This window comes from Jaculus jaculus, chromosome 5 (assembly GCF_020740685.1).
Source record: "Jaculus jaculus isolate mJacJac1 chromosome 5, mJacJac1.mat.Y.cur, whole genome shotgun sequence".
NCBI lineage: Eukaryota > Metazoa > Chordata > Mammalia > Rodentia > Dipodidae > Jaculus > Jaculus jaculus.
In genome coordinates, this window is record NC_059106.1 from 22,949,604 (window position 1) to 22,964,160 (window position 14,557).

At 48.0% G+C, this 14,557-nt stretch overlaps 1 protein-coding gene across 1 annotated transcript in view; it reads left to right on the forward strand.

Annotated features, from left to right (window-relative positions):
• Window positions 1-14,557, forward strand: part of Marco (macrophage receptor with collagenous structure) — a 51,030-nt gene that overhangs the window by 22,387 nt on the left and 14,086 nt on the right. Inside the window, exons 6-12 of the mRNA XM_045150117.1 lie at window positions 226-270; window positions 3,035-3,079; window positions 3,364-3,471; window positions 10,008-10,106; window positions 10,209-10,244; window positions 11,391-11,489; window positions 11,575-11,637. Of these exons, the coding sequence (XP_045006052.1) occupies window positions 226-270; window positions 3,035-3,079; window positions 3,364-3,471; window positions 10,008-10,106; window positions 10,209-10,244; window positions 11,391-11,489; window positions 11,575-11,637 (495 nt within the window). The remainder of the gene's footprint in view (window positions 1-225; window positions 271-3,034; window positions 3,080-3,363; window positions 3,472-10,007; window positions 10,107-10,208; window positions 10,245-11,390; window positions 11,490-11,574; window positions 11,638-14,557) is intronic.

Here is a 14,557-nt window from a genome sequence, read left to right on the forward strand (position 1 = left end):
CTGTCTGACCATGAACCCCTAGTGATGCTCCTGTCTCCCCCCACCCCCCGCTCAGCACTGGGATTCTAGACAGGCACAGCCACGCCTGGCTTTTTACACGGGTTCTGGGGACTGAGCGCAGACCTTCACATTCGCACAGCAAGTGTTCTCACCCCCTGAGCCGTCACCCCATCCCTGACGTCACTATTTCAACCCCGATGTTCATTTGATTCCTAATATTTGCAGGTACCCCAGGACCCCAGGGCCCGCCAGGCACCAAGGGAGAAGCAGGTAAGTAAGGGCTGGGTGTCCCAGGGCTACAAAGCAGGCTTTCTCGCTGATGGCCACCAGCCACAGACACAGACCCAAGCCAGCCTTGAAACTCCATGCGATGGGGCTGTGCCAGGGGACAGAGAGGACATGCGACCTAATGTGGGCTCGGAGGTGAAGGGGCAACAGACAAGGAGTTCCTCCCTCAGGGTGGTAGTGACAGGTGGCGTCTCTCCTGGGCAGGATGGAAGGTGTGGACACCCTAGTGCTGCCCTCTCGACTGGGGAGCGCAAGCCCGTGAGCAAGTCAAGCTTGTGGTCAAGCATGAGTTAAGACTTTGAGATATTCTCTCTCTCTCATTCTACACACACACACACACACACCATGGTCATTTCTCTTACTTTTGTGAATCCATTTCTTTGTAAAATGGAGCTGAGAATGCTGCAAAGTTTTGTTGTTACTGTTTTGTTTTGTTTTGTGCTTTGTTTTTAAGACAGGATCTTGCTCCATAGCCCAGACTGGACTTGAACTCTCAGTCCTCCAGCCTCCACTTCCCAAGTGCTGGGATTACAGGTGTAATCTATGCCACTATGCCAGCTTCAAGACAGTGACTTAAAGTCCATGGCTGTTTCTGACTATGCAATAGTTTCTATTTGTCGGACTGTAATGTATGCCTACCCAGCTGTTTTTCCCAAGGCCATGACGTGGCTCTGTCAGAATGCTGGGCTCAGAGCTGTCCTGCTAGGGACAAGACCAAAACCCAGTAGACCAGAACTACCGGAGTCCACACTTACTCTCCACCTAGACCTTCCAACTCCAGGTTCTCGAGAGCTAAGCCTGTTGCGATGGAAAGATCAGAGCCAGTGGGTTTAGGAGGAAGGGGAAGTAAATGAACTAGCAGGTGCTAAGTGTCCAGAAAACACTGGCGGCCACAGCAAGGGAACTTGTGAGTACGGAAACCTCCTTCGAGGAACTGACTCTCCCAGGAAGGCATTGAATACTGTCCCAGAGAACTTACTGTCCTGTCTCCAGCAGGGGTTCTCCACGGAGGCTCTACAATAGGCCGGGAAATTTCCAGTGCATCCAAGAACATGGACAGGATCCACACCAGTGCACACTCATTTGCACACTCCCATGCACTCACATATTCTTTTATACACACATCTGAAAACATAGCTCTCATGCTCATGTATTACACATGCAGAGCCATATGCTCCCACACTCATATGTAAGTGCACATGCTTTCATTCCCACATTTATATCATGCGCACAGTCACGTCACATGCTCACACCTTCGTGCACATGGGTGAGTGTACAGCTCTTCGCATTCTCACACTCACACCACATATGTACACAGCAGCATGCTCACATGCTCATGTATGTGTGTGAATGAACATCTGGGCCCACACTTGCATCCTCACATTCACACCACCCACTTGCAGTCATGCGCTCATGCATGCATATAGGCAAATGCACATGTGCAAATGCTCACACACCAGGCTCGCTCATGCTCTTGCATAGACCCTTGCATATACTCACATGTCCTGTGCACAAACACACTCATGCAGCCTGTGGGAACTTATAGCAAGAGGGCTCACTCGCCTCCTCATTCCTCACAGGGAGGTCAGGGGGCCAGGTTCCTCCCAGAGCTCTGAAACTACAGCCAGTGAGGCCACTTGGACAAGGCAGAACTCGTGTAAGGAGGGGTGGATCCTGGAGTCTTGGTCCTCCTCCGACCCTGACGGCATGTGCAGAGGGCATTAGAAGGCTGCGCCATCTTACTAAAGCCTAGCTCTCTTCTCTCCAGGACCCAAGCCTGCAGAATCCACAAACCTAACAAGATAAGGAATAATGGTGGCATAGGGCTATATATCACTTGCTTTACTTACTGCTGTGAACAAATAAGTACCTGACAGAAAGCATGTTAAAGAAGGAAGGGTTTATTTCCGCTAATGGTTGAGTCCATCGTGGCAGGGAAGGCCTGGTTGCAGGAGCTCGAGGCCACGCTGCACCCACAGTCAGGAAGCAGAGAGCGGTGAATGCTGGTGCTCAGCTCGTCTTTCCTTTTGATTCAGTCCGGGACCCCAGCACACGGAATGGTGCCACCATTCATATTAGGTTGGGTCTTCTCAGCTCAATCAACCTAGTCTAAAAACTCCCACGTAGACATGCCCGTGTTTCATGGTGAATCTAAATAAATCCTGTCAGAGATTAGCCGTCATAGACTTTATGAGCTCAGGTGTTCTGAACTTCCCCTTGGGCACTGCAGGGAAGCTTCTCTGTACCTCCTTCATAACCTCCCCAATCTCTCCTCTCCTTCCTTCTTCCTGGAGCCCTCCATTTCTCTTCACACCTTCACTGTCCTGCTCCAGGCCTCTCTTCCCCAGAAGCAGCCCACACCTCCAATCATCACTTTGTGCGCTATGTCAGCATCCCTCCTCTGCCACAGGGAATACACCATCATTTCCCATCTCCATTTTCATCCCAGACACCAGAATGTTAATGATGCATCTGCTAAGAACCTAGCCTTTTATCACCAGCCCCATTTTACAGGCAAGAACATTGAGGCATAGGCTACTTAAGTTCTCATCCAAAGTTGCCCAGCCTTCTGGGTGAGAGAGAGAGCCACAGAGGAGAGCTACAATTAAGACTGGATTTTTTTGCACTATGGCCTTTCTTCCTCGGCCATATGCTCTACCACCTCGACTACCTCAGGGGCCCCAGAATGTCAGTTAGCACAAGAGCCTAGACCACACTCACCAAATTCTTCCTTCCCTCTCCACAGGCCTCCAAGGACCCAAGGGTGCAACCGGGAATCAAGGAGCAAATGGTAACTTGCTTTGCCAAAGCTCCCTAGGGCAGCTCTGCTATGACTGCTCTCTACCTCCCTGCCCCAGGCCCCTTTCCAGAGGTTACTCCCTCCCAACCATCCTTTCTTCTGCAGTCGCGAAATGTTTTGTAAATAACTTATAAGACCACCAGAGATGAGTCAACAAATGTATCACTTAGCCTTGCTACGGACCCCTTCCTATCTCCCCTAAGCCTCTCTGCTTCTGTCCCCAGGAGCCTATCTCTAGGAAGGACTGAGGCTCCTCATCTCTGTTATTTTCACAGGTGCTCCAGGACCCCAAGGGGAGAAGGGCACCAAAGGTGACAATGGTCACATTGGTCCCAAAGGGGAAAATGGTGTCAAGGGAGACAAAGGAGACCTGGGCCTCACAGGTAAGGGTAATGTTGGGGTGTCAGCACCCATTCGGAGGCTGGAGGGAGCTGGGACCCAAATGCTGTGTGATGGTGACAATTCATGCTATATCAGCGACTTCCCCTATTACTTTAATAAGATACCTCGTAAGAAACAAGCTGAGGGAGTGGGGTTGCTTTCTGTCTTACAGTCTACGTGGTGGGGAACTTACAGCAGCAGGAGCATAAGCAATTGGTCACATTCCCTGCACAGAACAGAGTGCTGAGTGCCGGCGCTCGGCTGGTTCTCTCCTGACTCAGGGCGGGATTCCAGCTGTGGGGTGCCGTTGCCCGCAGTGATGGTGGGCCTTCCCACCTCAGCTTAGCTCATCTAGAAACTCCCTCCCAGACCTGTTCAGAGATTTGACTTATAGGAGATTCTAGGTCCTGTCATGTTGACAATCAATATTAACCTTCACACTTACCCACGGAGGACAGGGCTGGGCTGTGTGTCCAGGTACCTCTGAGTACCGAGGTAGCCTCTCTTCAGGTAGAGAAGGCCAGGGATGGCAGGTGACGGGGGAGCAGTGCCTTTCCAAGAGTACCTTGTGACCACAGAGGGGTACATGCTAGGAACTCAGAGAGGAAGGCGAGGAATGAGCCTTCAGGGGCCTTGGGACAAGGGCAGGTTGACAGTGAGAGCAAGGGGTTAGACCCCAGCAGCGATTCCCCGGGCGGCTTCACAGACACTCATGTTGTCTCTCCAGAACAGAGACTCTAGGGCCATGTGCCATGTATAGGAGTCATTTGGGTGTTTGTTCAAAACATAAGTTGGGTCCAAGCATCTGTTTATGTATCTATTTACTTATTTATTTGTATTTATGTCTTTTAGTTGGCACATAACATAACAGATTTCATTATGGCATTTCATACATGTAACATTGTACCCTGCTCATTACTGCCCCTTCACCATCCCCTACCCACACCAAGAATGCTTAAATGTCCAGATGGTCCTGACCTTGAAGATCTGGGAGCGCAGTCAGAAATGCTGCCCTAGGGCTCTGGACTAACCTGAGCACCTCCAATCTCTTCATTTCTTGCCCTTTGTAGCCCCACTGGGGAGGCTATGGGGTGCGATGAAGAGCCAAACAATCTCAGCTTCCCCCCTTCCCTGCACCCATTCTTGCAGACAAGTTCCATAGGCCATTAAGCTTCACAATCCTCCAACAGTAATTCAGTGAAAATAGTAATTAAATTATACACTACACAGGACGGTTATAAGGGCTGCCAGATGGCAGACACTAAATCAGTGATAGTTATTTGAAGTTGTAGTAACAGGGGGCTGGGGAGCTGGCTCAGTTGGTAAAGCGCCTCTTAAGCATAAGACCCTGAGTTCTATTCCCAGACACCACATAAAGACAGCAGGCTCCGAGGCTCACACGTGGTTCTCCCCCTGGGGAGATGGAGACAGGGATACCTGGAGTTTGTTGGCCAGGCAGTCTGGATTCAAAATAGTCACAAAGCACAGAATGTTTCTTGCCTCAGTTCCACCTATGTGACCTATATGACCTCGTGACTTCTTGTAATATCCCCCCACCCTTGTTGCACAGCATGTAATTTTGTGGTTTAACCCCCAATCCTCGTTCTACTATAAACATCATGTGGTTATTTCCAATAAAAGCTGACACTGTAAACAAATCAGGGCTGCACCTTTGAATCACGAACTCTGAGATGCAGACCTGGTGTACCAGCTTTCCTTTTTCTTTCTTTCTACCCAATAAAACTTGGCCTCACACACACACACACAAAAAGATTAGTGAGAAACCTTGTTGCCAAAAAAAAAAGATAGACAAGGATGACCACTGAGGTTGTTCTCTGGCTTCCACACACATGTGCACACATGCGTGCACACAGACACATACAAATGTCATGGTAGGTGTCCTACAAGATAGAAAGAGAGAGTTAGGTTCAAGACTAAGCATACCAGGCAAATGATTTATCCTCTCGGGGTCATACGTTACTTGTCTCTGAAGGAAGATGGTAATGCTGACCATGAATGAGGGTGGACTGTGAGGGAGGACATGACTTGGAACGTGAGTGACAGGGTGTCTGGTATAGGAACTATTTACCTTATGAGAGAAGCGGAATGTTTGCCTTCTAGAAGAGATCCCCACACCGGGACACGATAGACATCCTTCAGCATTAGAAAGGCATCTGGGCTGAAGAGATGGCTCAGTAGATAAAGTGTTTGCTGCATAAGCTTGAAGACCTGAGTTCAGCACCCATGTAAATGCCAGGCAGGCCTGGTAGCCAGCCTGGAATCCCAGCAGTGGGGAGGAATATGGGAAATCCCTGGGACAAGCTGTCCAGCTGTCCACTCAAAGGGGAGACTCTGTCTACGTAACTAAGGTGGGAAGGATTCAGGATGATGGAAATCTTTGGCTTCACTCCACACCCACACATATATAAGGAACATTCATACACAGATGCATGCACACCACACATTACACATGCAAAAGCAAACGAGAGAAATGTGAAGCTATTGGAGAGAAACAGACTTGCTCTGGGTGCCCAAGGAAAGACTGAGACCTGATGATCCAGTTCCCGGGAGGCCAAGTGTGCTGAGGCAAATGAGCAGGAGTGGCTTAGCACTTGGGGCCACCTGGTGAAGAATCAGGGAGAGGACACTTCAAGGGTGGGTGAGGCAAGCCTGGAGGCCCTCCTTAGCTGGGATAAAAGAGGGCCATTTGCCAGGCATAGAAAATGGCAGCTAGCATCTGAGACTCCTCCAAGGCAGCCACATTACTGAAAAGAAGACCTAGCTTTCTCAACAGGACCCCAGCCGACATTGTGGGGGGACACAACAGGCAGCCCTTTGCCCTTTAGTCTGATCCACCCAGTTCCCTGTGAAATCCTCACCCATACAGGAAGCTGTGATGGGTGGGAACAGGAAACAGCTTGTTTCAGTTCTCAGAAAGCAGGACTGTGGCTCAAGAGGCCTCTCCCACACTAGCGCCGGCTTCTGTCTGCCTTGCCTCATCTACCTTGCTCGACATGAGGCTGCTAGAGCCACTGAGACACGCCCTAGGGGCTGCTGAGGGAACGCCACCATGTTGTGTGGAGGCTGTAGGTGACAATCGTACTTTCTCCTCAACCTCTCAGCATGACCAAAAGGTTTTGAAGTCTGAGGCGGATTCCTTTCCAGAGATGCAGCCACAGTCTGGTCCTCTCATTGATGTGCTTTAGCCCCATTCTCCAAAGTTGTCCCTGTGAATCTGGAAGTTCTAATGATAAAAACGCAGGCCTATACCATTCTGAAGAGATCCTATTCCGCTGGCTGAACAATGGCTATAACTTCATCATTCTAAGCCAGATACCCAGCACCTCGAAATTCCCCAGAAAGGTAATCCCCAGCCTTGACTAACAGATACCATTGGCTTCATCTCCATATGGGCACTACAAGGGGACAAAACTTCCTTCTCCACTCCTCAGACCTCAGACTATGAGGAGAGGCCTTACCTATGGGCTATTTTTAAAAAAATTTTATTGACAACTTCCATAAATATAACAAGGTACCATGATCACAATCCCCTTCCCCCATCCTTCCATACCCCTCCCTTCTATTGAATTGCTTCTCTTTTGTCAAGATTTTAAATTTTTTATTTATTTATCAGAGAGGGAGAGAAAAAAAAGAAACAGAGAGAGAGAGGGAGAGAATGGAAGAAAGAAAGAAAGATGGAGAGAAATGGGGGTTCCAGGGCCTCTAGCCACTGCAAACAAAGTCCAGACACACAAAGGCCACCATGTGCATCTGGCTTATGTAGGACCTGGAGAATCAAACCTGGGTCCTTAGATTTTGAAGCAAGCACCTTAACTGCCAAGCCATGTCTCTAACCCTTGAATTCCTTCTTTCCCACTAGTCTCTCTTTGCTTCTGTTTTGATGTCATCACTTTCTTCATCCTATTATGCAAGTCTTATGTAGGTAGCATCAGCCACTGTGAGGTCATGAGCCTCAAGGTCACTTTGTGTCTAGAAGACAGTGTTGTAAGCACTCCGCCCCTTAGTTTGGCTCTTGTATTCTTTCTGCCAACTCTTCTGCAATAGTCCCTGAATAGGCTAGTTGTTTTTTTTTTTTAAATAACCAATTTTAATTGACACATAGGTTGGACATGTTTATGGGGCACAATGTGATATATGTAAGATTATGAAATAAAAATTCTCATACAGATTTTATTGAGAAATGCTCAGCAAACTTCTTTTTGAGGGGAGAGAGTTTATCAGGACAGTGAAAGAAGGCATGAAAGAGCCTGGTAGCATTACCAATCCAAGACTTCAGTCTCAAGGAACAAAGGGAGATGTCGTTTCTTACGAGTTTTCCAGGAAGAGGGAAGACCCGGTGTATATGCCGGGAGCTACAGAGATCCTGAGTAGGGGTAGGAGGTTTGGGGAGTCAGCAGAGAAGACCCGGGGCCATAACTCAAGTGGCTTTGGTAGGTGCACTTCTGGCAACAGAGAGCTGCTCTAACTAACATTTTTGCTTAGCCCTGGGCCCCTGGGAAGCAAAGAATAAGATCTGGAGGCATGAAGGATTTTTGTCAGAGAGAGAAACTGTGGCAGGTGGAACTGGGTACTTTTGGAGGGGCGTGCATCGGACTCACGATGCAGTAACACCTGTGTTCTAATAATATGCACAGGATGCAATATTAAATATTCAAAATATTTGGATCAGGGTCTCTAATGCTATTTATTTCTTTGAGATGAGAACACTGGAAATCCTCTCTTGTAGCTGTTTTGACTCATGAGGTGTGAGAGTCACTCTGAATACCCTTTTGTGTGAGGACTCCAGGAAAAAAAAATTCTTAATCTCTAGTGGGTCTCTGTGCCCATGGTCCTACTTCATTGGTGGTGCTTGGTGTCCTGACAGAGAGACAAGGTCTCATTCATCTCAGGCTGATCCTCGAACTGGGCGATGTAGCCAAGGATGATCCTGAACTTGACGTCCTCCTGCTTCTACTTCTGAGTACTGAGAGTATAATACTGCCACGCCCAATTTTCTGTAGTTTAGAGATCAAACTCAGGGCTTTGTGCATACTAAGTGAGCACTCAACCACGTCTAGAGCAGTGAGCTCTCACACCTTCTCAAGGAGCCTTTTCCCCAAGCCCTTTGCTGATCTTACTCACTCAAAGCTCAAGCTCAGAAAGGATGGCTCTTATTTTTCTTGTCAGAGAATTACATCCTCATTCTGAAACCCCTGGAGGAAACCTAGCATAATTTCCAAGTCTTCTCCAAGTCTGTCTTGTTAAAGTAACAAACTGCAGTCAAATATGCTTCTTAATAAATTTCCTGCCAATCTATTTTTGAGCAGAAAAGGTTGCATTGTAAGCATAGTCATCTTTTATTATTTGATTCATTCTTTGATTGCATATGCATGTGTCTGTGGTATCTGTGCATGTTCATATGCATATGGGCACATGTGTGTGAGGATGTGTGTGTGTGTGTGTGTGTGTGTGTGTGTGTATGTGTGTGTAAGCCATAGGTTTTTGTCGAGTCTCCCTTGATTACTGCCCACATTATTTTATTTTATTGAACCAGAGCTTGCTGGTTTTACAAGGTGAGATGGGGCCTGGTCTCACTTTACTGCACAACCTTGGGACCCTGGGTACCAGGAATTCCCTGTTTCTGCTTCCAGGATACTGAGATTACAGGCAGGTCCCCATGCCTGACTCGCATTTACATGGGTGATGGGAATCTGAACTCCAGCCCCCATGCTTACCTGGGAAGCACTTTATCCACTTCCTAGAGCCATTTCCCTGCCCTTGTAGACCTTTTTTAGACCTCAACTTACCCTAGCTCCCTTCTGGCTGTGGAGCTGGACATCTGAATTAGCTGACGGTGTGACTTCAGTGGCTCAAGGAGTGGCTACTGCCGGTGCACCTGCACTGCGTGGTCAGTGAGGGCTGAGCAGCACACTCCCAAGCCAACTTGCCCTTCTGGAAGGAGGGCAGAGATCTGCCCCAGCCAGGAGCCGCCCTTAATTGATATGCACCAGACAGTGACAGGAAAGGAGGAGGGTGAGACAGAGGACTCCAGAGAGAACTAGCTGTATGAGCTCCGAATGCTGATGAAAGTGGAAAATTTGAACTTTTGGGTGCCAGGGAAGCCTGTGTCGGACCTGCTCTATTAACAGGAATTACTGCCATATTTTTTCTCTTTACCAATGACCTCTGCTGTTCTCAGTGTTGGGGAGCTGCTTTCTAGAATATTCAGATTTCAATGTGAGCGTCTTTAAAAGAGAATTCCCAAAATAGATACTGAAATGAGCTGAAAACTGTTGGTTAAGTCTAGGCTATGGTCCCTTCTGAGGGGCCCAGGGCTCTGACTAGGGTCACAAGACCCTTATCATCGCTGGTACCAGGTCACCTGGATCTTTTGTGAGGTTATGTCCTATCTCTCAGGAAGACAGAAATCAGAACCCATAGCTTTGTAGTTTGTAATTTGTGGGGAATGAGAAATACCTGAGTGGGGGTCCTTCCATGCCTGATATCGACTCCTTTTTTTCTGTTTGTGTTTATTCAGGAAGCAAAGGAGACATGGGTATGAAGGGAGACAGGGGGTTCATGGGACCTCCTGGAATCCAGGGGATTAAAGGTGACCCCGGAAAGCCCGGCCTACCAGGTAAGAGGCCATGCCAATGGGGCTCTTGGCCTGCAAGCGTCCCCCTTCTCTATAGCAGACTTAGATGAAAGGAAACATTCCTAAGAGACTTTCACATTGTAGGTGCAACTGGATATACTGGAGCCAAAGGCAACCAAGGTAAGAACTGTGGGCATCGGGACTTCATTTCAGTAGCCGCCATCCCTGGCAGTCAGGATGGGGTTGTGACACCACCAAGTTCTTATTTTTTTTATTTAATTGTAATATTAATCTAAACCACTCAGGTGTTCTTACACACCTGGCCCCTTGGGTTGAGGTGATGCCTCAGTGGATAAAGTGCTTGCTGCTCAAGCATGAATAGCTGAGTTCAGATCCCCAGACCCCACACAACGCCAGTATTGTAATCCCAGCATGCTTAGGGCAAGAAGAGAGGTGACAACAGGACTCCCCTGGAAGCTCCTGGGTCAGCTAGCTTGGCAAACATAGAATGGAACAATGAAAGGAGAGATCCCGCCTCAAACAGAGTTGGAAGGTGAGGACTGACATCCAAAGTTGTCCTCTGACCTCCGCACATGTGCCATAGCATGCACATGCCCACTCTCACATACATGAATCCACATCATACAAACACACACAAAGAACCTTGTCCCCTCATATGAGGAGCACAGTGGTTGGTGGAAAGCATGCCCAACTGATAGTCCTCTTTAAAAAAATTTCATTGACAATTTCCATAAGTATAGACAATAAACCATGATAATTCCCTCCTCCCGCTTTCCCCTTTACAAATCCATTGTCCATCATAGCCCCCTTCCCCAGATTAGTCTCTCTTTGATGTCATCATCTTTACCTCCTATTATGGGGTCTGTGTAGGTAGTGTCAGGCAATGTGAGGTCATGGATATCCAGGCCAACTTGTGTCTAGAAGATTGCACTGTAAGCAGACCTACCCTTCCTTTGGCTCTTAACATTCTTTCTGCAATGGACCCTGAGCCTTGGAAGGTGTGTTAGGGATGTTCAGCTGATAGCCCTCTTTAGGTGACTGCTATCTGGGACATCAAGGATGGAGAGTGAGGCACTCCAACATAGAGGTCCCAGTCAGTCCGCCATCCCAAGTTCAGCAGCTGTGATGCAGAGGACTAACTTCTTAGCACTGTTTCTTTCCACTCAAGGATGGTTGGTGGCTTCCAAAGACAGGTACTAATGCAGATGGAGCTGGAGGGTCCTGGAAGGTGTGTGTCATGGGCATGAAGGCAACCAGCCCTTTCATGAGCCAACCCCTGCCCTAACGTCACCACTTAACTTTCAGGAGAACCTGGAGCACGAGGTCTTCCAGGCATTCCTGGTACTCGAGGACCCTCAGGTGCCAAGGGTGAGCCCGGCCATGCTGGCCCTGCCGGCCCAACAGGTGAGGTCCTCTGTCCTGTTTGTGTATTAATGCCCTAATATTTGCTCAGTGTGGTTCTTATGACCTCTGTCTATTTATTGTTTAGGACCCCCAGGAAGTCCTGGGAGCCCAGGAGCCACGGGTATAAAAGGAAGCAAGGGAGACACAGGTAACAGGCTGTGGGTGAGTGTAGAAGGGTGCTGGGTGTCAGGATGGACAGAAAGAAGGGCTGCCTCTTAGCAGCCGGCAGGAAGCAGAGGCTTTCCCAGACTCTGGCCTCTAAAAGAAGTCAGTGTCCTCCACTGGCAGGACTGGAACGCTGTGACCAAACCTTCAGCATCACGACAGGGAGCCAGCATCTTGCCCTGTTGGCCTGTGTTCCAGCTGTGTGGGGAGTTTCTACTCTGTCTTGCTCACTTGCACTGGTGTCAATACACTGGATTTTGGCAGAGGGACAAGACTCTTGTGGGGCAGGTGGGGAGCAGTGGTCCACATGCAATGATGACACGGGAGCAAGCTTACAAACCTCGGCGCAGTTTAGCCCAACCTCCCTGTGTACTGCTGTGCCAATTTGATCTGGGCTATAAACAACTCGCCAATTCAGTCTAGGTTGTATGCCATCATACCAGGGTGATCTGCCTGGTAAATCTCTGTGCTGATTCTGACCAGTCTCTAAGGTCAGGCCTCTACATTCTGCTCACTTGGTCTATAAAGTCCAGGTCAGGGACTGGGGAGATAGCTCAATTGGTAAAGTGCCTGCCTTGCTAGCATGAGAGCCTGAGTTTGAGCCCAAGAACCCATATAAAAATGCCAAGCCTGGTGACACATGGCTGTAATTCAAGCTCTGAGAAGGCAGAGATACGTGGATCTCTAGAGCTCACTGGCCAGCCTATCTAGCCTAATGGGTGAGCTCCATGTTCAGTGAGAGGCCCTAAATCTTTCAAGACCAAACACTAGGAATGGGAAGATAGCTTCGTCAGTAAAGTACTTGAAGACCTGAGTTCAACCCCCAGAACCCACATTTGAAAAGGCCGTGTGAGGTGTGGTGGTATGCACTTATAATCCTAGTACTGCAAGGTAGAAACAGAAAGATCCACTGGCAATCATTGGACAATGAGTCTGGCCTACTTGGTGACCATCAGGCCAGCAGGGAGAGGCCTTGTCTCAAAAACAAAAACCCATAAGGTAGGGCTGGCGAGATGGCTCAGAGTTTAAATGTGCTTCCTGCACAAATATGAGGGCCTGAGGCTATCCTAGTTCAAATCTCCAGGTCCCACATAAACACCTGAACATGGATACACACATCAAAAATCCCAGTCCCACAAGGGAGCAGAAACTCAGAAACCATCAGAGCCCTGCAATCAGTAACACGAGACTCGGGCTTAAAACAAGACCAGGCAGAAGAGCAACAGAGCAGATACCTAACTGTCCACCCTAGGCACAGCAGATGAGTGACCTCCACTGCAAGCGAGTATATAGGGCACCATAAGGACATGCACATGCATATACCATACATGTGCACACGCACGCGCACACACACACACAGCAACAAACAAGATGGATGGCACTTCTGGCCTCCATGCACATGTGCACATACACCCACAAACACATGCATATATGCACACGAGGCCCCACACCAATTTTAGCACAGACACCATATTATGTGGATCATTGAGTCCTTGGGTATCTATTGAACATCTTTATGAAATTGCCTATTCCTTAGTACTGATGGCAAGTGGCAGCCAGTCACCCCTTAATTGTGACTGCACAAGTAAACAAGAACAATTATATTCTCAACATAGGACATAGGACAAATTCCATTTATATAGGTGGGTGGAGCACCAAAGTAAAACTGCTTGCTTACATGGACCTCCCAACTGCAGAATTCCCATGGGGCCAGAATCCCGTGGGAGTCATGGGCTCCCAAATTTCTGCAGAGATCAGACTTGATGAGTTCTGGAGCACAGTCAGGAAAGGAGGTGGTGGGCAGAGCAGATATTCCCATCCTGGAACACAATGTCGCCCTTGCCACTGTCAGGAGGTTGGTAATCCCCAGAGTGGGGCTACCATGGTGATTGCCTCGTTTTGATATATCAAACCAGCTCCTCCAATGGATGGACTTCCTATTTTGGTAAATAAAGCCATTAATCTCTCAAGAGAACATCAAGATGATTTGGATGAAAACAGAAACTACATTGTGTTGGTTTGACTGAGGTGATAGCAAGGTTTTGTTATTGTGTTACTTAAAAGCAGAGGTCGGTTTGCTTTTTTTTTTTTTTTTGGCTTTTCAAGGTAGAGTCTCACTACTCTAGGTCAGGCTGACCTGGAATTCACTCTGTAGTCTCAAGGTGGCCTTGAACTCATGGCAATCCTCCTACCGCTGCCTCCCAAGTGCTGGGATTAAAGGCGTGTGCCATCACACCTGGCTCTGTTTACTATTAACAGGCATTTGGACCAGGGGCTAGTATTCAGGACTTTATTCCTACAACCTTGGCTCTTACCACTGTACCTGAGGTTTGGGGTCTGTGTTTGTGTGTGTGTGTGTGTGTGTGTGTGTGTGTTGCAGGCACACACGACCAAGGCCAACATTTTTACAACAGTTCTGTGAATTGAACTCAGGGCCGTATGCTTGCAAAGCAAACACTTTGTCCACAGAGCCATCTCCCCTGCCCAACAGCATACTTTATTCTGTCAGACCATACACCAAGCAGAACTTTCTCTTCTGTCATTTTCCCTCACCCAGCAGAAACAGACTTCCATTCATCCATTCCCCCAAATTCAATTTTCTACATTTTTTTTTCTTTCAAAAGATTGTGAAAGGACAACCAAAATTTAGCTTTACATCTCCTAGCGATGTTGCAAAGCAGAGTTGGGAACAGTAAGAATTCCACCTGAAATCCTAGTTTCTCATCATTTCCACACATGAAGTCATGTTAGAAGCAGAGAAAATACCCAGCATAACAACTTCAACCTGATCAGAAAGGCTTCATCTTAGTGTCCCTTGTGGCCAAAACTTCACAATTAGAATTTATGTGCCCTTTTATTTTCTTTTTAAAAAAATATTATTTATTTATCTGTTAGCAGAGACA